General features: G+C 52.5%; 1 protein-coding gene across 1 annotated transcript in view; it reads left to right on the top strand.

Moving 5' to 3' along the window:
- LOC128059923 (guanylate cyclase D-like) overlaps positions 1-23,876 on the top strand; it is a 35,317-nt gene that overhangs the window by 6,901 nt on the left and 4,540 nt on the right. The window contains 13 exon segments of the mRNA XM_052652173.1: positions 622-975; positions 4,478-4,557; positions 5,210-5,292; positions 5,443-5,596; positions 6,828-6,909; positions 9,043-9,088; positions 9,091-9,218; positions 9,447-9,570; positions 9,573-9,602; positions 9,890-10,039; positions 14,003-14,151; positions 17,413-17,580; positions 17,996-18,184. Coding sequence (XP_052508133.1) covers positions 622-975; positions 4,478-4,557; positions 5,210-5,292; positions 5,443-5,596; positions 6,828-6,909; positions 9,043-9,088; positions 9,091-9,218; positions 9,447-9,570; positions 9,573-9,602; positions 9,890-10,039; positions 14,003-14,151; positions 17,413-17,580; positions 17,996-18,184 — 1,737 coding nt within the window.

Below are 23,876 nucleotides of genomic sequence, written 5' to 3'. Positions count from 1 at the left end.
GACAACCAACAAGGTTTAAGTAAGAAATGATTTATGTTTTTTTAAAAAAAACATGGTTTGCTTGCTTTGTGGCGAGTGGTCTGAAGAGTGCTGGGTGAAGCAGGGAGGCCCTTGGGAGGCCCTTGGGAGGCTCCTGTGTCATTCAGGTAAACAGTGAAGGGGGTTTGGATCCAGCTGGCTGGAGTAGAAGTGGTGAAAAGTCAGTTAGATTGGGAACAAATTCTGATATAAACCTAAAAACATTTGATGATGAACTGAAAAGAGAGAGAGAGAGACAGGAACTGGGAATTAAGCCTAGGCTTGTGAAACTGGACAGGTGGTAGTTCCAGTTCTCCAAATTTGGGAGGAATGGGGTTTGGTGCAGCAGAGCCACGAAGAACCTTGCAGACCTGGGAGTTTGTTTTAGAAGCATCAGGTAAGTGGCTAGGGTGGTGGTGGTGGCGGTGGAGATGGTGAGGCTTCTGAGTGGGGACTGAGGTCATGGGACTAAAGAGAGAGGACTGTGTTGTGGATGGGAAGGGGGTGGTGATTCAAACAATTACTGAGGGCAGGAGAGCCAGGACTCAGAACGTCTGGGAGCCTATGCCGGGGGTTATGGAGCTGGAAGGCCCTCTTCCTCAGGTGTCCCCGCTCTTTGGAACCATCTGTGATGCTGTTGTCCTGCTGGCCCACGCCCTGAGCCGCTCTGAGAGCCATGGGGCAGGACTCTCAGGGGCCCACTTGGGGGACCACACAGGGCCTCTGGATGTGGCTGGCTTTAGCCAGAGGATCTGGACAGATGAGAAGGGGAGGAGGCTGGCTCAGTACGTCATTTTGAACACAGGTGGTCGGGGAAGCCAGCTGGTTCCCACCCACATCCTGGACACAGACCCATGGCAAGTGAAGCCCCTGAACAGAGCTATCCACTTTCCAGGAGGAGCCCCTCCAGCTTGCAATTCCAGCTACTGGTTTGACCCTAATACACTACGCAAGGGGGTAATTCATCATTTACCTATCCACCCATCCACCCATCTGTCCATCTGTCCATCCATTCATCCATTTCTCCATAATCTGTCTATCCATCATTCATTTACTCATCCATCCATCCATCATTCATCAAGGCTCTCCATGTGGACAGTCATGTGAGGAGCAGCAGCAAGGAAGAGACTTGACCTGCCACTGAAAAGACTGAACCAGGCGTTGTGAAGCTCCAGGGAAGCCTAGCAAGGCCACCCCTCAGCCCAGCAAGCTAAAGCATTTGTAGAGCACGTTCCCACCTCTCAGCTCTCCTAAACTTCACCACAGTTTTGTGACAAGGACACTATCCTCTAAGGGCCCCAGTGGAGAACTGAAGCTCAGAAAGTTTAGGTAACTTGCCTAAGGTTACATGGGGGGCCCCAAGTCTATCAACTCCAAGGGCAAGATTCCCTTTAGCTTATGACCACTGGGGCGTGTGAGACATGAGACCCACACATTCTCATTTCTCACATTCATCCACCCAGGCTTTGATCTCTGATGAAATTGCACTGACACACAAGTGCACAGGTGGAGATGAGCACACTCCTACATGTATACCAAATGCACCCACATTTCCTTATGCACACTTAGTTGCGGTGACTGCTGTTGGGGGGTAAGTTCAGGTCAGCCAGGCTTGCTTACATCCTTGTCTGCCCCAAACCTTCAGCAGCCACCCCCCTACCCCATAACCCAGACCCTGCTGTCCTTCCTGCCCCATCTCCTGACACTGTTCCTCTTTGTCTTTCCCCCAAAACACATGACACCCTTTCCAGCCTCCCTGAGCATGTGTGTTTTCCTCATCCTGGAATGCTCTGGCCTTGCCTGGCTAAATCCTTGTTTCCCTTCCAGAATAACTCTCCAGTCTGAGCCATGGGGCAGGGGGGCGGGGGGTGCGGTGTGTGTGCAACCACTGTGCTCCCCACAGTTCCTGGGGGCATAGCTTCCTAGGGTGTGTGTCCCGTGTTGGGGAGACCAGTACCATCTGTCCCCAAAGTAATCATAGGAGGTCACACAAAGAAACTTTCACCCAGTTGTTTCTTTGCCTCTCTTTTCTTCTACAAATATTGACTGAGGATTTACTGGGCATCAGGCACGGTGCTCAGCCCCAGGGAAGGAGGAATGAATGAAACATTGTCCCTGCACTGGCTTAGAGCACCTGCCCTCCACCCCCAGGACACGGTAAGCTCCATCACGGTGCTGGCAGTGACTCTGGATCTTATCCGCTGTTGTATCTTCAGTTCTCGGCACTGAACGCAGCACACAGCACTCTAGAAATGTTTGCTGAGGGATTGATTCGTTGAATGAATGAGAAAACTCCTGGCAGAGGGTAAAGTCTGTGAGCCAGGCTGGTGGAGGTGTTTATGAAGATCGCCATCAGCCTCTGGCTGCCCCTGTCAAAGTTTTGGCCACATTGTATGGTGTTATCTCTGCTGTCCTTGTCTCTGCCACCAGACGGAAGTCCCCGGAGAGTGTAGCCTGGGGCTGGTCTTCAAGAACACCAGCTCTAGGAGGGCAGGGATGATGCTTCATTCAGGTTTCTGCTACCGCTCAGCAGCCCCTCTTGCCTGGATGCCTAGATGGTGTCTTCAACTTGACATTGTCGGAAACTGAACTCCGGATCTGCCCCCAGCCTCCTCCCATTTTCCTCCCCAGCATTTCCCACTGCAGGTGACGGCAACCCCATCCTCCCTAAGGCTCAGGTACCCTCATCTCCCCACCCCCAGGCCCAGCCTATCAGAACACCCTGGGGGCTCCATCTTTAGGATTTGCCCAGAAGCAGAGCCCTGCTCACCACTCCCCTGCCCTGCTCACCACTCCCCTGCCCTGCTCACCACTCCTCTGCCTCCTCCCTGGTCCAGACCCCATCATCTCTTGCTGGATTACCACAGCAGCCTCCCAACAGGCCTCTGTGCTTCTGCCCTTGTCTCTGGACCTCACAATGGCAGTTGGAGGATCTTTGGAAAATATTTTAATAGATCTGGCTTTCCCCTGCTCAGAGCCTGCAGAGGCTCGCCTCGCCTAGAGTATGGCCAGAACCCTTGCCACCCTCGGCTCCCTGCCCTCCATCTTCCTCCCATTGAACACACCAGCCACGCTCCTGTTTCTTTGTGTTTGCTTCTCCCTAGACCTGGAAGGCTTTCCTGTCTATGCTTCCTCTCTTACCTCCTCCAGATCAGGAGTCAAGCCTCCTTCCTGGGTGAAGGGGCAGGGCGGATGGTGTTTGGGAACCTAGGCTCTGCCACTCAGAGACAGTTGCCTGTCTTTCTATTTCCTCTTCCGTGGAATTGTGATCATGACCATACTTACTTCCAGAGGTCACTGTGCAGAATAACTGAGTTGAAATATGTGACATCCTCAGAACAGGTGTTTAGCGCAGTATAATATACAGGAGTATAATAAATGGGCTTCCCTGGTGGCTCAGTGGTAAAGAATCCACCTGTAAATACTAGAGATGCAGGTTCAGTCCCTGGGTCAGGAAGATTCCCCTGGACAAAGAAATGGAAACCCACTTCAGTATTCTTGCCTGGAGAATCCCATGAACAGAAGAGCCTGACAGGCTACAGTCCATGGGGTCGCAAAAGTGTTGGACAAAACTTAGCAACTAGACAACAGAATAATAAGTGCTACAAGCTATTTGCTGCTGTTATTATTATCAGGACTAAAACTGGAGGAGGCTCATCTCATCAGAGGGCATGCGGACAGTGCTGTCCTTCAGCAAAAGGAAGGAAGGGAGGGAGGCAAGGAAGAAGAGATAGTCCCCCACTTGTGTGACAGTGGAGATCATTATCCTCTCTCCAGAACAGGGCCTGGCATTTTGCCACCTTGCCAGCCCAAGCTGATGCTGGAGTTGCCCAAGTGGCCCTCCCCACCCTGCCCAGCAGTCCCAAGAAGACTTTACACATCCAATCCTGATATGAGAGCTAGAGAGATTAAGATTCAGTGTAAGATTCAGGCTCTTCTAAAAGTCAAAGTGAATGACACTGAACATGGCTGCTGAAATAGGTAATGAGCAGCGCATGGTGGGGGTTATGTAAGAAGCAGAGTAATCATTGATAGGGATCTACCATTTTTATTCAGTATCTTGCCTGTCTAGCCCCTGTGTAAAGTGCCCAGGGGCCCCAAGTTGAATAAGAAACAGGCCCTGCTGTCCAGCTGCTCTGTCTAGTGGGAAGAGCCCAGCATCCTGGCAGATGAGGGTCAGAGTGTAGGACAGTCATGGGGTCTGTGCAGGGTCTGTGGGGCCCCTGCGGCCAGGAGCCTGAAGTGAGAACCCTAAGAGCAGTGCTGGGAATCAACTGCGTGTGTGATGGCCAGGCCACAGTCCAGGGCCATTCTTTGCCTTCCCCTGGAGGGCTGGCACTGGACTGGAGTGTGTCCCCATGCGCCAGTAGATGCAGGAGCTGAGTGAAGCGGCTGAGCGCCTGTGTGGTTGTTAATTACTGTTGGGACTCATGCCGCCCCTGCTTCCCGCACAGGTGAGCAGCCCCCCGGAGGCCTCCTTGTACTGGCCCTGGCCTGTGTCCTGGGGCTGGCCGGCAGGGCCCTCACTTGCCTCATCAGGTAAGATCCTGGTCTCCTGAGCCTTGCTCTGCCCTCTGTGCCCCCAACCCTGCTGGGCCTCCCGGCTGTGTATACAGCCCTGGCATCTGCAGGGAGCTTCATCCCAATCTTCATCCCGACCTCAGGACAACCCACCCTCCTGTCCATCTTAGAGCCTCGGTCAGGGCCCTGTCAAAGTTGGCATGCCTCTTGGGATTTAGAGAGACCTGAGGAAGAAGCCTGGGACCTTGGACAAGACTCCATCCTTCCTGAAGTTTGGGCTACACACCTATGTATTGAGGGCTTGGTCAGGATGACCCCAGAATTCTTCAGCTTTGAGAACAATCGTCTGCGTCTGAAGTCCTCTGTACTCCCTGAGCCTCAGCTACATCCAAGAGGGACAGCCCTCTGCCCCAAGGCGGGTTGGAAACACCGAGGCTGGGGACCAGAAGACACATCAGGCCTGGGGTCCATCCAGCCCAGAGCCAGACTGAGGGGCTCCGAGGGGTAGTGCTCAATGGTGCCCTCTCAGCCCAGTAGGGACTGATGGGGGGGACAGGCAGGGAAATGGGGAGGACCAGGAGGGCTCTGGGTCAGAGACAGCTCTGAGGAGCCAGATGAGGGGAGTGACGACAGCTCCATCTTCTCTGTGCTACACTTTGCTCACCTCCAGATGGAGCATCTGGCAGCTGCAGCTGGTGCAGGGCCCCCACCGGGAGGCCTTGCACCTTCATCCAGCAGCCCCTGAGCAGACAGGTGGGTAGGCAGGCACCAGGCTGCCGCAGCAGGTGCCAGGCTTGGGGGGGGGGCGCTAGGAACCAGGCTGGGGGGGCCAGGCACCAGTCTTGGTTGGGGGGCAGGCATCAGGCTGGGGGGGTGGGCAGGGCATGGACAGAGCTGCTCTAGCTGTTGACCACACCTATCGCCTCCAGAGGCTGCAGATGGACAGTGTGAGTGAATCAAGAAATATGGCAGATGGCGGGAGTCTGAGGTCTGTGGCTCAGCGGTCAGCAAGGAGCCTACCGGCCCTCCAGGAGCCCGCCAACATGGCTCTGTACCAGGTGAGGGCCTCTGCCACCCCCAGGCCCAGGTTTTGAGAGCTCTTGTCAGTTTGGGAGAAGCTGAGGGAACCCAGCATCTCTGTATGCCCCACTCCTGCTATGACATAGGAAACTGAGGCTAAGGGACAGACAGTGACTTTTCTGGGTCTCACAGCAAGTCCGCGGCAGCACTAGAGTGGGAAGCAGACTCCAACTCCCAGTTACCCATGTTTTGTGACCTGACCTTGGGAAACAACCAGTCCCCGGCCACTTGGACCCGGGCATTGCTGGTGTGAGTCTGGCCCGGGACCTCTCTCAGCACTGGGCCAACTGGGCTTTGGAAAGGGGTGGTGCGGTCCGGGGTCCCCTAGGCCCTGAGTGTGGGGCAGCACCCGGGCCCAGGACAGCCTCTGGACAGAGCCTGGGTCACCAGCTGACAGGACAGAGGTGAGACCAGTCAGATACTAAAGTTGCTGAGGACACTGATATCTCCAGAGCTGGCTTCTCAAATCCAGCGATTAACTGATCTCTGACTCTCCTGTTCTCTGTCTCACGGTGGATGAAGTGGGTTAATAGTTTCTACAGGAAGCCACATGAGGCTCGTGCTCCTTCTTTCCACCTTCTCCCTTGGAGAATCCCATCTTTTTTCTCTTCTGCTGAAAGGAGGCTTTCAGGATGTACAAAACATGTTTTGACTGCTCCATGGAAAGCACTTCGGGCCAGGCTGAGGAGGCAGGAATCCACTAGTGATGAGAGGAGAGAGGGTGAAGATTACAGAAAGTTCTGGGCGAGGACTGAGCCCCAGCTTGAGGGGCTCTTCCTTTCTCACCCTCCCCTCTTCCCCTAGGGTCTCTGGGTCACAGAGCCTCCCTCACTTCACTGGGTTTGAAATGTTGCAGGTGCCCAAGGCCAGGAGCTAACATGTTTTCTCTCTACAATCTTGTTAGCCTTCTTCATGTAGGTGAAGATATCATCCTGGCTTTACAGAACTGGGACATGAGGCTCAGAGAACTGAAGTCCCTTGTCCAAGGTCACAGAGCTAGAAAGTGGTGGAGTAAGGACTGGATCTCGGGTCTGTCAGCTGAAGGAGACAAAGTCTGACTTTTTGTTTCCAATGCCCAGGCTCTTCCTGGCTTGGAGCACACAGAAAGCACACACGTATGGGGAAGAAGCTGAGGCTGAGAGAGGTGGAGGAGTTGACTCCAGTTGGGGACCAGCAGTGGATAAACTTTCGCTGTCTTTTCTTAAACCGGGAGAGTGGGTGTGGCTGAAGAGATTTGAAGGTGAAACAGCCCCTGAGCTGCGGCCAAGCTGCCTTAGGGTCCTAAGAAATGTAGGGCAGAGGGCATGGAGGGTGGGCTGCGGAGGGGTGCTGTCAGGAGACCTCTACCAATCTGGATTGGTCCCTACTCAATGCAGAAGCTTCTAGCCTCCAAAAAGGAAGGGCTTACTATTATCACGATCACTGGCCCATTGTCATGACAGATATGCACCATCACTTCAGCATCCCACACCAGCATCCCCCATGTCATACCCCCAGCCCATATGATCATCACCGTGACTACCAGGGGCACAGACATCTCCACCACTATCATCACAGGGTACGATCAGCACTGCTGAAGGACCTCATCTTGTACCTTTCATCCCTCCATGCATCCGTTCATCCGTCCACTGTTTTTTGAGCACCTTCTATGCTCTGGGCTTTGGGGACACAGCAGTGGAGAAGAGAGACAGGATCCCTTCCCTCAGGGAACTTCCAGCCACTTGTCATCACTACTCATATAAGCCCCTTCACCTCTGAGATTATCACCATCCTGAGAAGCACTGTGGGATGGAGGGCAGAGCATGAGATTTGAGTCAGGAAGATCCCAGATGGGATTCTGCCTCCCTAGGACACTTAGTTTTCCTGTAAAATGGAGCTAATGAAATGGGAGTTAGGAGGGCTTCCCTGGTGGTTCAGACAGTAAAAAATGCAGGAGTCCTAGGTTCAATCCCTGGGTCGAGAAGATCCCCTAGAGAAGGGAATGGCAACCCACTACAATATTCTTGCCTGGAGAATCCATGGACAGTGGAGCCTGGCAGGCTACAGTCCTTGGGGTCACAAAGAGTCGGACACAACTGAAGCGACATAGCACACACAGAGAGAGTATATAGAATAACCTAGAACTGTCTCTGGCAAGAAGAGTGCCTTTAGTAAATGGTGAATTTTATTGTTATTTCCAACATCATGTCATCTGAAATCAGATTCAGAGAGATTAAGTGATTAGAGATTAGGTTAGACATTCCCCAGTGGGTATCTTACAACTGAGACGTGTAGATGCTTCTTAAAAGAGAAGGTCCTATATGTGGTCAAATGAGTTTAGAAATTGCTTGGCTTAGGCACAGGACTTCTCAGAACATTTAATAAGTCTGTTTTGGTTATCTATAACTGTGTAACAACTTATCCCAAAATTAGTGGCTTAAAACATCAACCATTTTATAATATCTTACAATTTTGTGGTAGGAAATTTGAGCAGGGCTCAACCAAGCTGTTCTTCTGTTCCACTTGGCCTTGACTGGGGGTTACTCAGTGGGTTCTTGATGCCTTGGCTGGGTGGTTAGAAAAGTGTACTCAACAGAACTTGCTTCTCCACTCAGTATAGTCTCAGGGCCTCTCCATATGATCTCACCAGTGGGGTGACTTGGGATGGAGGGACTTCTTATGAACACTCAGTCCTCCAACAAAGAGGGCTCCAAGAAACAGGAAATGGAAGCTGTCAGTCTCTTAAGACCCGGACCCAAAACACACAAGTTCACTTCCACCGTATTCTACTGGCCAACGCAGATTCAAAGGGAGGGGTCAGAGGCCCAGCCTCTTGATGGCAGCAGGGTTAAAGGATTTGAAGCCATTCTTACCTCACCACATATACTAGTCAGCATGCAAACCTCTAGGGAGGTAGGGAGAGTGTTCAGGTTCCCTCACTTAGCTGACCCCTGAACTATATCTGAGAGGAAAGCCATGCCAGACAGTGTTTCCCTCTTTCCTGCTCGGGCAAATGCTAGCCTAGCTGGCGGGACTCAAGTTCTCTGACCTGCTGGGCTGCTTTCTGCTTGTTCCTGATCCCTTCGGTTCTTCTCCTCATCTGTCTCTGAGTCTTGGGGGGAGATTTTACAGTTTTACGGGCCATGATGTCACTTAGGTGGAGAATAGGCCTAGATCCATATTCTGTGGTGTATTGAATTATTCATCCATGATGCTTCCATGCCCTCATTTCACTGGCTCATCCATCTGTCCATCCATCATCCACCCATCCACCCACTCATCCTTTATCTACCCCATCCATTCATCTATCCGTCCACCCATCACTTCCATCCAACATTTCTGAGGCCTCTCTGTGTTCAGCCCTGTGCTGGATTCTAAGTACAGGGGCCAGATGTCCACCTTTGAGAGTCCCCAGGGGCTGCTAAGGTGCTCTTGTGCTGGAAGATGCGGGAGCTGCGGCATGAGAACATCACCACCTTCCGGGGCTTCTTCATGGCCCCTGGGTTAGTGCTCTGGTGTTGGAGCACTGCGCTCAGGGCAACCTGGAGGACCTGCTGAGGAATGAGGCTCTGCGGCTGGACTGGACCTTCAAGGCCTCCCTGCTGCTGGATTTGATCCATGTGAGAACCCTTCCCAGGCCTGGAGCTGTGGGGGCAACAGGGACGGAAGGGAGACAAGAGAGGCTCATTTCCCAGGCTTCATTTTCCACTTTGTCTTATTGAGAAAAATCTGAACAGTGTGGCAAAAGGTGAAGGGACGCAGGGAGATTTCCTGGGAATTCTGAAAGAAGCAGGAGTCCTTCTCATTCACCACAGGCCTAAGGGACCCTCATGATTCCGCTCTACTAGGGGGAGCGGTATCTACACCATCAGCATTTCCCTCATGGCAGCCTCAAGTCCCGAAACTGCGTGGTGGATGGGCACTTTGTGCTGAAGCTCACTGACCACGGTTATGCGGAGCTTCTGGATGCTCAGAGGGCTCCCCGCCCCAGCCAGCCCCAGAGGGTCAGCTCAGGGGTGGGCAGGGGGCTGCCAGTAGGTGCTGAGGCCTCTGTTTAAGCCAGGCGCTTGGAGGGAAGGGGAAAGGGGGAGATGCCTGGTCCTCCAGCACTTCCTGTGGTGTGACCTGGGGTGGATGGCTTTTTCTCTCTGAGCCTCAGGACCCTTACCTGTGAATGGGGGAGGGCAGAAGCACCTCCCTCCTCTGGGACTGTTGGGACAGGGCAATGACACAACTTTATGAAGCACCCACCCAGCTTGGCCAGCTTGGTGGCCCTGCCTTGTGGTCGCAGAGCTGCTGTGGACGGCTTCAGAGCTGCTGCAGGGGCCCGGAGCACCCAGGCGGGGCACCTTCAGAGGAGACGCCTTCAGCATCGGCATTACCCTGCAGGAGGCACTGACTCGAGGCCCGCCTTACGGTTCCTCGGGGCTCCCAGCGGAACGTACACCGTCCTCCTCCTCCTTCCTCAGCCTGTCTCTGGCAGAGTCCCCACGTAGTTGAGTAGCTCTGTGAGCATCAGGAAATCAGGGCCTGAAAATAACCACAGAGACACACATGCCTGATTTGATGATGAGAAATGGGTTTCTTTGGCTTAAGCCAAGCAGCCTTTAGCAACTACCAAAATGGCAGCTCACCATTGCTAGAACTAAACACATTGGTTTCTGGGTAAAAGCCCAACCCCTTTCTTCCTCTCCCAATGTTATTGCCATGTCCAGAGGTTGTTATGCCCTAACCATCCGGCTGCCCAGCACAGACTTTGTTTCTATGGAAACCTCAGTTCTTCCCCTGGATCACTTACTGCATGACCTTACACTAGTTACTTACCTTCTCTCAGCCCCAGTTTTCCCATCTTTAGAGTGGGGATCAATTTTAAAATGTGTCAGGCATCCAATCCCTGTCTGATGTCACCAGTCTGCTGGGTGTTTGGAGACATGGTCTTCTGCTTGAGTGGGGAAGCTCAGAGTCTGAAAGAGGTTTACTCAGAGTCATGAGGTGAATTGGTGTAGAGCTGGGCTCACGTCCATGTCCCCCAAAGGCTGTGCTCTGGACATTTCACTCTCTGAGACCAGGAAAAGTGCAGCCAGGAAGCAGCAGGTCCGGGATTGACAGCCCAGTGCAGGGGTGACCCTGGGGTCCCCGAAGTCTGAAGAGCACCGTCCTGAAGGGCCCTGCATGGCAGCGTGACTCACAGACCCCATCTGGCTATTCGCCTTCCCACCCCCTTAGCACATATCTTTGTGCTTCTGGGGTAATCACTCACACCTTCCCGGTCATCACCTGGTCTTGCACATTCTTTCCTCTTCAGACCCCAGTGCCAGGGCCCAACTTCAGAAACGCTGTGTCTGTGCTCCCTCTCAGGGCTCCCTGGGCTCTGTGCTGCTCTTTCAGTAGCCTGCGGCACCCCCTCCACCCCAGCTGCTTCGGTCCAGTCCCAGGGACCTGGCCCACGGATACCCTGCATTTCAGCCCGCAGCACAGGCAGTGATGGAGTGATGGAGCCCACTTTCCTCCCACCCCAGATGGAGAATCTACCTCACAGGGAGGCCTGGCCTCACTTCTTTTCTCCACCGAAGTATTGCTCCATGAATCATGAGCATTCCGGGTCCCAAATTTATGGGGTGGAGGAGTGGGAAGGGGAAGGGCTTGATCACGCCATTTGTTCAACTCTCCTTGGCTGCTCCGCCCCCACCAACTCGCTGACATCTGCCTGCTGAGGGGGTGGGAAGGTGAACAGCCAGATGGGGTCTGTGAGTCATGCTGCCATGCAGGGCCCTTCAGGCCAGTTCTGTTCACACTTCGGGGACCCCAGGGTCACCCCTGCATTGGGCTGTCAATCCCGGACCTGCTGCTTCCTGGCTGCACTTTTCCTGGCCTCAGAGAGTGAAATGTCCAGAGCACAGCCTTTGGGGGACATGGACTTGAGCCCAGCTCTACACCAACTTACCTCATGACTCTGAGTTAATCTCTTTCAGACTCTGAGCTTCAGTTTTTTTTATTTGTAAAATAAGGACCATGATGCCTAGCTCCAAGAGTATTTGTGAGGATTCAGTGAAATGCTTTAGACAAGAGCCTGGCACACGCTAGACGCTGGGTGGTTTTAGGGGTATGCGAGTGGGGAAGAGCCCAGGTTCTTTCCACACTTCTACTGAGAAGCGGACCTCCTTGCTCTAAGAAATAGCATCTTGGAAAAAAAATGATTAATTAATTTTTATTTATTTATTTATTTTTGGCTGTGCTGGGTCTTCGTTGCTGTGAGTGGGCTTGTCTCTAGCTGCAGTGAGTGGGGGACTACTCTTTGTTGGGGTGCTCAGTAATTGTGACTCACGGGCTCTAGAGCTTGGGCTCAGCAGTCGTGGTGCTTGGGCTTAACCGTTCTGCAGCATGTGGCATCTTCCCTGACCAGGGATGGAACCCCTGTCCCCTGCAATGGCTGGCAGATTCTTAACCACCAGACCACCAAGAAGTCCCAGAAATAGCATCTTTTTAAGATTCTGTGGCGGGGGTGGACACTTGCGGTTTCCTAAGCACTGTCATTTGTGTTATGCCAATGGACAATGCTGTGAGGTGGTAAGTGCACTCTTCTCAGAGATGAAAGCAGTGAGGTTCAGAGAGGGGCAAGACTCCCCAGCAGGAAGCTATGGGTCTGGATCCCAGTGCACTCAGTGTTGCCCTAAAATCTCCTGGAGTCATCCAGAAAGCATCTTTTCCACGGAGGATGTACAGCCTCTTGCCAGCAGGACTGATCCATCCCAGTGATGGGCTGGTTGTGGACAGTGGGCTCAGCATGGGGAGGGAAAAAAGAGATCTTGGCCTGGCCTGGGCTATGGGTTCCCAACATGACCACCTGTGAGAACTCCACTTTAATGACAAAAAAGTTTGGAGCCTCACATGCTACTATCTGACTTTTAGTATCTGGTGACTGAGAAAATGCCCAGAAACAAAAATCTGCTCTGAAACATGCAACACTTTGAAATGGATCTGTATGTATTCATCACGACACCATTAGAATGCTTTTGAAAAAGAGCTGGACGTGTGTGTGTGTGTGTGTGTGTGTGTGCTATTATGGGTTCCACCTGTGCACACTCCTTTATACGCATACACCGCTTCTTAGATCCTCTACTGAGAGGCCCTCAGGGTCTGACGCCTGCAGACTGGGAGCCTCTGGGCAGTGAAGAAAGTGCAGGCCGGGAGGCTATCAGGCCCAGTACTAGCATCTACTTTTTACTGGCCCTGTGGCTCAGTTGACCGATGTTACCACCTCCTCGGAACCTCAGTTTCCCTGTCTGTAAAATGGGACAGTGAATCATGGGCTTCCCCCAACAAGGAGGCTGGCAAAGGGAAATTCAGAGAGAAGCTTCTCTTCACTCTCCAAGGAACTTTCTCTCCAAGGAACTCACCTCTTTGCCTCCTCTGAGGAGGGTCCCAGCCCTCCTCAGAGGTGACCCTGTTCCACCCCTAACGGCCTGTGAGGTCTGTCCTATTATCATTAGGTGAGGAGATTGAGGTTCAGAGATATAGCTTAGCTTGCACAGGATTAGAAGGATAATCTTGACATCTCCTCCTGTGCCGCTGAAGGCCTGAGCTTTGTACCCAGCCTCTCCTCCTCCCGGTGTGCCCATGAATCTCTCAGCTCCCTGAGGCACCCTTAGGGCTGCCCGAGGTGGGAAAACCAAGGCACAGAGTGACAGCAAGTGACAGAGACAGAGCTGGATCGCTGATCCATCAGATCACGACTCAGTCTGCGGTCTTTATCATGTGGGATGGGCACGGGAAGAGCCACAGCAGGGATTGTCCTGGGGAAAGAGTCATGATGATGGTGAACATGCAGGGCAGAGAGTCTTGCCTCACAGTTGTGCAGAGTCCACCCCAGCTGGCCTCCGGGTGGTGGGACTGCCAGACAGACGTGCAGTGCCCAGGTCGGGAGCATTCTCGGACATTGCTGGCAACAGAGCAGCAGCAAGTCGTGCAGGGTTCACGGGCTGGGGTGAACTTAGCACCCCAATATCTAGCACCTGTCATTTCCTTCCTTAGCACTCATCTCACGAAGGCAGTTTGTTAAGCTCACTTCATAGATGGGGAGACCAAGGCTCAGAGAGATGGCTGTGTTGTTCACCATCTCATGGAGAGGTGGTGGTGGATCCAGAATTCAAGCCCCAGTCTCCAAGCTCCGAGCTGAGACCCTTTCCCCCGCCATACTGTGGAATGGGCCCAGGAAAACAGCAATCCTGGACCGCTGGCCAGCATGCCCTAGAGCAGAGAACAAGCGGCTGAGGAACACTCTCACAGCCTGATATCCACACCCCACAGGCCCACCCTGCCCTCCATCTCAGGATCCCAGGCCAGTGCCTTACCACCAGCTGTCCTGGGGACCTCAGCCCCACTGGCCAGTCTGTGTTTGTTGCAGAAATCATCAGGAAGGTGGTATCTCCCCGTCCCCTGTGCCAGCCCCTGGTGGCCCCTGGCCACGGGCCACCTGAGTGCATCCAGCTAATGGAGCAGTGCTGGGAGGAGGCTCCAGAGGACAGACCCAGTCTGGACCAGATCTATAGCCAGGTCAGTGCCACCAGAGGAGCTGGCTACTCACAAGAAACAGCCAATCAGTTCACCTCACTTTGCCCAGTGAGGGCCCCCCTATCCCGGGGCCTGGAAACCCTGTGCATAGAGCGGGCAATGGGCCAGCATCATCACTCCTGAGGGTGGAACCCGAGGTCTACCATCTGAGGGAATCTTTCTCAGAACTCCAGGTTCATAGACACTCCCTTCCTGAGTGCCAAGCTCCATGCTAAGTCCTGTGTTTATATTTTATACCCCCCTGATAGCCCTCCAAGGAAGCATTGCTATTATCTGGGGTTTACAAGAGAGAAACTGAGGCATGGCAAGGTGATGGGACTTGCCAAAGGTAACCAAGGAAGTGAAAGGTGGGGCTGGAACATAGACCCACGTTTGTCTCTGCAGCACTGATGCTAGGAACCCCGACCCCACGCCAGGCCTCCTGGCACCAGAGCAGAGGGGCCATTTTCAGCCACGGAGGCAGCACTGGTTCCTGCATCAGGGAGTGGAAGGTGTGGTGGGGGGTGCCCCTTCTACCCCCGACCTGCCTTGGGGACTGCACCGGGAGGGGTGAGGCAAGCCTGGAGTTTGCTGGGTGGACGTGGTGTGTGTGGACCTGACTGAGCTGGCTAACGGCTCTCATAGGGCCAACTCATCAAGCCTGCGGTGACAGCTTTTGTGCCTCCTATTTCCTGCCCTCCACTCCCCAGCCACAGTGGAATTTTGCCAAGGAGAGGTTCAGTGAGCCGGAGGGGCATCCAGACAGGTGAAGAGGGAGCGAGAGATAGGAAGCCAGGAGAAATGCACAGGCATCCTACGGGAAATCTGGACCTCAGAGTGAATGAGCTCTCAGTGGCCCCTGTGAGGGGGGGTGGCAGACCTAGGCCAAAAGCACAGGTCTCAAAACACCAGCCTAGAATCTTTCCAGGGTTCGAGATTGCCGTGGCTAGTGAGGTGGGGAAGAAGGCTCTTACCCTGAGAGGGGCGACTGTGGGGAAAGCCTGCCTCAGGTTCAGCGGCAGAGAAGGCAGAGACTGGTACATGATGTACTCCACACGCAGAAGATGAGAACCATATCACACTGTGGGGAGGCGAGAGCCTGTATTCAGATCTGTGCTTCCACTTACCTACTACTTGACCTTGGCCAAATCAGTTCCACCGTTGAGCCTCAGATCTCCTTAGGTGATGTCTAAAAGGACTAACTCTGATCCAACTGGACACACTGGTGGGGCCATCAAGTGAAATAACTAAGAAATTTTTAAAAAGTATTTTTTCTGAGAAGAGAATGAGGAGAAAGAGCACTCACCTGGGAGTTGAAAGACTTAAACCGTGTTCATAGAAGAGTGTTCTGGGAGTATCAGCCAATGTAACTAAGCAAGAAAATGAACGTCGTAAAGGAAGAAGAAAATGGGCTTCCTCGTGGTTTAGTGGTAAAGAATCTGCCTGCCAATGCAGGAAACTCGGGTTCGATCCCTGGGTCAGGAAGATCCCTTGGAGAAGGAAATGGCAACCTGCTTGCCTGGGAAGTCCCATGGACAGAGGAGCCTGGCGGGTTACAGTCCATGGGATTACAAGAACCTGGCGTGACTGAGAAGCTAAACAACAACAACAAAGAAAAAAATAATTGTTTGCATAGCCTATGATTTTGTTCCTGGGCAATGCAAGGGAAACAATGGAAAACACACTCCAAATGATAAAATAATTCAGTGGGGTGGCTGGTGATAAGATTGATATATAACAGACCTCTGTTTGAAACTCAGTTCCACCGTTACGTTGTTCTCAGCAAGTTGTACTTCTCAGATCCTTTGTTTCTTCATTATAAAATGGGAGCCCCCCTTGCAGAGTTGATCTTACAGTCAGCTTCTTGTCCATGTTGCTGTCTCAGGGTCAGCAGCTGTCACACCCATGGCAAGCGACCTAAAGCTTGTGCCTCTGCTTCTCGTGGCCAGTACAAAATATGTGCTTTTCAGGGGCTGCTGACACTCCCCACCTTACAGACATTTGCCTGAGAAAAGCAGTATTAATGAGGTTGGAATAAACACCTACACACACACACACACACACACACACACACACACACACGTCAAGATGCTGGATTTAGACAGGAATAAACTCTTCCACTTTGATCATCATTAATTTGATTTTCCTACTGATTGCACTTTGGTAAGGTACAAACCACACTGGGGAAAGTTCTAGTAAGTCTCCTTAGGAAACAAAGTTTCCTCTAAAGTTGTTGTTGAAGGTAGAGTTTATAACATCATCTTACAAAGACCTAGGAGAGGTACTTATCTTTGCTCAGCACCAGCAGTAATTGTGTTCCTTCTGGGAAACTAGTTTAATGCGCCATTGTCTCATGGACTCCATATATTATGTAATCGCTGTTTCCCTCTTTTCTTTGTTGCTGCTGCTAAGTCACTTCAGTCATGTCCGACTCTGTGCGACCCCATAGGCGGCAGCCCACCAGGCTCCCCCGTCCCTGGGATTCTCCAGGCAAGAATACTGGAGTGGGTCGCCATTTCCTTCTCGAATGCATGAAAGTGAAAGGGGAAATTGAAGTCGCTCAGTCATACCTGACTCTTAGTGACCCCATGGACTGCAGCCCACCAGGCTCCTCCGTCCATGGAGTTTTCCAGGCAAGAGCACTGGAGTGGGGTGCCACTGTCTTCTCCTTTCTTTGTTGCTAGGGAGCTTATATCCAAAATTGTGACCAAATGAGAGCCTGCATTTTACATATAGACCTCACTCCTGGATTGACTTCTTTAGCTTTTGCTTTCCTTTGGTCTCAGTGCCCTTACATATTTATAATTTTGTTTTGTAAAAAATTTTTTTTAACAAAGACAGAAATAAACAGGTAGAAATAGATTATATACATGAACAACCTACAATAACGCTTCTATGTATCTACCCATCTATCCATTCACCCAACCAACTTATCTTTGAGATAAAGAATGCCTATTCCACAGTGTTTCTGTAAGAACCAAAGTGTCTGTTAATGGTGATACAATGCTGGGCACGGGTTCCTTTGCAAAGTCCTCTCCATGCCTGTCTGCCTCACAGAGGACTAGCCCATTTTCCCTCCCTGCTGTCTCTGCTTTCCCTTGTCAGAGCTGCCACTCTTTGCCTATTACCTACCTGCTCCCCACCATCCAACTCTTCCAGGAAGGGGCTATATCTGGTTCATTCCTGTGGCCTAGATTCTCAACCTGAGGGCCAAGTGCTCTGCTGATCTTCATGGATAAATTGGGATTTTCATTCCATTTTCAGTTCAAAAGCATCAACCAAGGCAAGAAGACCAGTGTTGCTGACCCTATGCTGCGGATGCTGGAGAAGTATTCCCAAAGCCTGGAGGACCTGATCCGGGAGCAGACTGAGGAGCTGGAGCTGGAGAGAGAGAGGATAGAAAGGTTGCTCTCTCGGATGCTGCCCCTGTGAGTGGACTTGATTGTGCCTCTAGCCTCAGTGCCTCTGAGCATGGGACCTGGGAAGCTGGGACACAGCAGGTACTCAGTAAAGCTGGGTTCCATGAACTGATTCAGTTCATTTGTTGTTTATTTACCCATCATATTTTCATAGAGCCCTTGCATGCATTGGGCACTGTGCTGTGCACATGAGTGTTGAACTTCTGCTGCCTCTTTCCTTTGGGAACAAGGACGAAGTGCAGTGTCCCCCATCTGACTTCAGAGGAAGTAATGTCCAGAGAGGGGCAGGGGAACCAGCACACAGCAGACCTGTCCCAGACCCCCTGACACTCATCCCAGGACTTTCCCACAGATATCCCTCCCTCACTTCCAACTGTGGAAAGAGGGTGCTCCCACCTTGTGACTCTGGCCCTTCCTATCCCTTCAAGTCTTTGACTGAAGCTCTGAAGATGGGGGCAGCTGTGGAGCCAGAGTCCTTTGATCAGGTTACCATATACTTCAGTGACATGGGCTTTACCACCATCGCATCCCTGAGTGAGCCCGTTGAGGTGGTGGGCTTGCTCAATGACCTCTACACACTGTTTGATGAGGTTCTGAGCAACCATGATGTGTATAAGGTAAGAGGACTGTGAGGCAGGCATTCCATCTCTTTCTCTCTTCTACACTGTGTTTGCATCATACCTACATTTCCAGTCATTTGCTTATGCATCTTTTATCAATAAGCTATTGCTATGTAACTAACAACCCCCAAACCCAATAGTGTAAAACAGTACGCATCTATTCTTGCCCACAAGTCTATAGGTCCAGCTAGAAAATTCTCTGGATTTGGCTGGGCTCACTCGTACATCCACATCTGTGGTCAGTGTGGGTGAGAGGCAGCTCTGCTGATTTTGGCTGGACTCTGGGTGCCTTGGCTGAGACAACTCAGTTCTGGTCCATATGGTACCTCACCCTCCAACAGGCGAGTTGGTATTATTTAAAAGGTGTGGCAGAGTTCTGAGAGAGAAGGCAGAAGTCCAGAAATCTCTTGAAGTCTAAGCTGAAATTGGGTACATTATTTCTGACATATTCTATTGGTCAAGGTAAGTCAAAAGGCCAGCCCAGATTCAAGAAGTAGGAAAATAAATTCTACTTGTTCCAGGTGAGGGTCGACAGATGAATCAGCTTCTGTGCCTGCCCACAGGGAGCTCTCAGTGCTGTCGGTAAAAGAGGAAGACAACCCACTATGAAATTGATGATCTGGGGAGGCAGAGGAGGCTGAGAGGGTCTCTAATCCAGCTAGGAGTAGATGTTTAGAGTAAAGGAAGGCAAGGAAGGCTTCCTGGAAGAGGTGCTGTCTTCCTAGCATTGTCCATCCTGGGTGTGGTTGCTCAGGGCAAGCAATGGGTAATAATGTACTAAATTTTGAGGCTCGAGAGGGTGGCCCTAGTAAGTGTGAGAAATGCTAAATGGGCTTTGATGGCTGGACATGAAGTGGGCTATCAGTGGAAGTGGGTGGGAGACCCTGGAGGGGGCAGCAGGGGCCTTGGCAGAGTCATCAGCCTCCTCCAAGATCTAGTCATCTCTCAGTCCTGGGTTTGAGACACCAGCTTCTGTGTCACTTTGGTGACACGGGGACTTTCCCCTCTCTGGGCCTCTGTTTCCTTATCTATTAATATAAAACAGGAATAATGGTTCATGTCCCAGGGGGTTCATAGACGATGGGCAGATTGTCTCCCCCCGGTAGAAATTCTGTGTAAAGCTGTGAGCCTGTGAAAGTGAATAGCCTTCTGTCCTCTCTGCCCGCCACGAGGGCCTTCCCAACCCAACCCTGCCGCTATTCGGATCCCATTGTTTGGGGTCCCAGATCAGCCTCAGACATGGTGGAGGAGGTGGGGGGGAGCTCCCAGGAGACAGCCATACCCTGGGCTCCCCGTCCTTCGCCTTCATTTGTGACCTGTCAGCCCCCTTCCTGCCACAGCCCTCCAGGAAGACTGGGGCTGGAGAGGGGCAGGCCCTGGGCTGAGCTGAAGCCAGGAAGGGAAGCATGCATGGGTGGGAAGTTTCAGAGGTGAGAACTCACTCTTCGAGGTGCCAGGTAACCTGCTGATAGCATTACACACAGTATCCAGGCAGCGGTAGTCACCAGTATTTATTGAGTGCTTACTGTATACCACACACTGGTATGCAGTCTAGATGCCTTATATGTGTTGTACCATTTGATCATCATAACAACATAACAAGCTGTGAGGTAGGTACTAGCACCCCTAATTTACAGATGAAGAAACAAGGGGTTGAGCAGCTGTTCTCAGCAGGACGTGAAGCTGAGACTTGAACTTGGACATTCTGGTCCTGAAAACTAGCTTCCTCAGGGCTCATGGTCCTCCCAGGACCCAGACCTCCTCAGGATAAAGCCACAGGGTCACAGGTGGCCCTCCAGGCATGGGCCCCGCCTCCCTCCCCAGCGACTCTCTCTCTGCCTCTGTGCCCTCTGCATTCCTCACACAGGCTTTGCTCTCTTGCTCTCTCTAGCCACGAGGTCTTCACACATGCTGTTCCCTCCTCCTGGAACCCTGCTCACTCTCCCCTTCTGCTCCCTCCTGGTGTCAGGTTAGCTTCCCTGCCCTCGCACACATGGTTAGGAGCGCTTGTGTGAGGCTCGCAGAACAACCCCTGGACGTGTCGGTTCCAACCTAAACCACTCTGTCCCCAGTGCTTGGCAATGTCCAACATGTGGTGGGTCCTCAGAAAATATGTGTTGACTAAATGAGGAGCTCACTAAGGCCCAGAGAGGGAAGTGACTTCCCCGAGATCACACAGCTGATAGGTGACAGAGCCTGGACAGGAGCCTGCCAAGTCCACCTCCACTGCCCAGATCTGTCCACTGCCCCACACTGGCCAGCGGAGACCTGAGCTGCTGACATTCCTAGCACACAGCTTCCCTCCCATTTTCTATTCAGGACTCGAAGTTCCTGCCCCAGCCCAGAGCCTGAGGCATTCTCTGTCATGCTGGCTGTGTTCCCCTCTTGCCTCCAGAGCCTAGGAAAAGATTCCTCATCCTGTCTTGCGGGGCCCTGCAGCTTTGATGTGCCCTGAGTCACCCCTGGCCTTGTCTCTTCCTCTCCTGCTAGTCTTTTCTCACACATGCGTCCCTCTCAGCTCTGAATCACGCTTACTGATCTGCTCTGAACTCTGGCCAGGAGGTCTGCATCTTTCTGGCAGAGCGGAATGAAATAAAACAAGGCCTGCACACCCGTCCAGATGTGGGGAAACGGGAGGCCAGGTCCTTCCCAAGTGCAGGCGCCTCTCTCATCGCTCACTCAGCTGCCTTGGATTCCCCTCCATTCCAGCAGGATCTGGTTACTGCTCTTTAATCCGGTCTGGGCTGGGAGGCAGCCAGGGGATCATTTCCTGGTTCCCCAGGGGTCTGCGATTCCCTCCCAGCAGGTACTGAAAGAGCACTTTCATGGACAGAACTCCACAGCAGGGCCCCGTGGGCTGCCGGGTTGGGGGTGGGGTGGCTGGGGGGTGGCGGGGGGGGGGGTGTTGCACGCGGAGGTATGGAGGGAGAGTGGGGAGGAAAGGGCTTTTACTCCAGTCCTCAGCTTTTACCCTCGCCCAGAGGGTAAGCCTAGCCCCGCCCACATGGCTGAGTCACTCTGAGCACATCACTTCACCTCTCTGAGCCTCAAGCTTCCATTTGTAAAGGAGAGGTGAAAGTGACTCTGGCTTAGGGTGGCCCTGCAGATCGAGCAGAATGTGAGAGAAGGTGCTCGTTCACGCCAACATGATGATGAACACAGCATGTTCTGGCATTGAGGCCTCCTCCTGAAAGCACAGAATAGGGGGAGGTGGCGCCAGTGGCGAAGAATCTGCCTGCCAATGCAGGGCATGCAGGAGATGCGGGTTCTATCCCTGGATTGGGAAGCTCTTGTGGAGGAGGGCATGGCAACCCACTCCAGTATTCTTGCCTGGAGAATCCCATGGGCAGAGGAGATTGGTGAACTATAATCCATGGAGTCGCAAAGAGTCAGACGTGACTGAGCAACTGAACTCACACAGACGCACAAGTTAAGCATCAACAGAGGACTGACCTGGCCTAGGGACTGTCACAGGATATCTCATTTAATCCTCGCAGTGCCCCTCAGAGGGATGGATTATTATCCCTACTGTACAGATAAGGATACAGGTTCAGAGAGGTAGGTGACTCACCCAAGGTCACACAGCAGTTCAGGTCTGTGTCTGTTGGTATGGAAGCCTCTCCTCTGGCTGTGTTCTCTCCGCTGCTAAAGGACCACACCTGGGTACAAGGAGCTGCAGCTCTCAGTTGCAGCTGAGTGCCCCCAGCGACAGAAGTCTCTGGTGATCGTCTTTGGGAGTCTGAGCTTCTAGAGAGCAGAGCCTGTGCCTGGTCACCTTTCTGCTGCTAGAGTTGTAGGATGGTTATTAATTACATCAAACTCTCCCTTCTCGCTCAGGTAGCAGACAGGTGGAGGGCTAGAATTCAGCTTAGCAGCTTGGAGAATGTAGGCTGGATGTGCGGCCACCTTGGGGCTTTCTCCTGCTCCTCCGCGCCAGTTTGGACCTTGGGTCACCCATCTGAGGCAGCGCTGGGTGCCTAGAGCGAGTGTACTGTTCCTGAACTGCCCCGGAACACCTGGTGAGCTGGGAGTGGGGCCAGCGAGCAGCAGGACTCTTGGGCTGCCTCGGGGAGGCAGGACTTGGCCCAGACATCCGTGCTAACCATGTGCAGGGCAGGAAAGAGGGAACCCCACATAGCAGGCAGATTCTCCCCGCAAGAGACAGAGAAAGGGCCCCAGCCATGTGCATCAAGAGGCCGCATAGAACATGGGCTCTGGATTTGCACTGCACAAGCTCACATCTGTGCCGTGTGATGGTGGCAAGTGACTTAACCTCTCTGGCTCAGTTTTCTGTTTGCAAAATGGCACTAGTACCTGCCTCACAGAATTTTTGTGAAGATCAAAAGCATTAATATTTGTAAAGGGTTTGGAATTGTGTCTGGCATGTAATGACTGCTGTATAAGTATTTAAAGGAGCACTTACTTAGTGCTTCTTCCCATCTTGCCAGTCAGATAATGCGCTCGTCCTCCTGTGAGGAAGAAGAGTGTGGGCAGAGGGAAAGCCAGGGCTTGCTCATATTCTTCCCTATGGGCTGTGAGGTGGGAGGGCTCTCCTCTGTGGAAATGTACACAGTAGGGGGGCAGCTGTGTCCTGTCCCTGCCGCATTCAGGCCAGCCCACAAGTAAGTGCTGGGCGACAGTGAATGATGGAAGGGAGATGGAGGGCACAGCCCCGAGGAAGGAAACATGTTTCCTAGCTGATGATGAGGAAGACTTTATGGTCTCAATATGATGTGAACTGGGCTGATGGAGGGCCCAGATCTCAACAGATAGAGATCTCAGCAGATAGAGAACATTTCAGGGGTGATCAGGGCCTGGAGGTGAGCAAGCGCTGAGTGTCTTTGCAGAGAGCAGAAAGGTTCCCATTTGGCTGAAGCATGGAAAACCAGTAGCAATTGTTGGGAGTAAGTCAGGGAATTCCACAAATCATGGGAATCCCTGATCGCTAGCTCCATGGGGAGTGAATTTTAAGCCATTGGCTGTAGGGAGCAAATTTAAGTATCTGAGCTCAATAGGGCGTGATTAGGGCAGATCACTTCTGGGTACCGGGGCAGAGATATCCCAAGTGAGGGAGAGGGAAAGTTGGGGGACAGAGCTAGGAGGGCACTGCTGCTGCTGCTGCTGTCGCTTCAGTCGTGTCCGATTCTATGCAACCCCATAGACGGCAGCCCACCAGGCTCCCCCGTCCCTGGGATTCTCCAGGCAAGAACACTGGAGTGGGTTGCCATTTCCTTCTCCAATGCATGAAAGTGAAAAGTGAAAGTGAAGTTGCTCAGTCGTGTCCGACTCTTAGCGACCCCATGGACTGCAGCCTACCAGGCTCCTCTGTCCATGGGATTTTCCAGGCAACAGTACTGGAGTGGGTCCACGGCTAATGATGGGGAAGGAGATGTACTGAGTTACAGCACCCCCTGTGGACATGAGAAGCATCATCATTATTATCACTGTCTCAGTTCGGTTCAGTTCAGTCACTCAGGCATGTCCGACTCTTTGTGACCCCATGGACTGCAGCACACTAGGCCTCCACGTACATCACCAACTCCCGGAGTCCACCAAACCCATGTCCATCGAGCCAATGATGCCATCCAACCATCTCATCCTCTGTCGTCCCCTTCTCCTCCTGCCCTCAATTTTTCCTAGCATCAGGGTCTTTTCCACTGAGTCAGCTCTTCACATCAGGTGGCCAAAG

The sequence above is a fragment of the Budorcas taxicolor genome, chromosome 15 (genome assembly GCF_023091745.1).
Source record: "Budorcas taxicolor isolate Tak-1 chromosome 15, Takin1.1, whole genome shotgun sequence".
Lineage (NCBI taxonomy): Eukaryota > Metazoa > Chordata > Mammalia > Artiodactyla > Bovidae > Budorcas > Budorcas taxicolor.
Note: the sequence above shows the minus strand (reverse complement) of the source record. Positions and strands in the feature narration are given on the sequence as shown.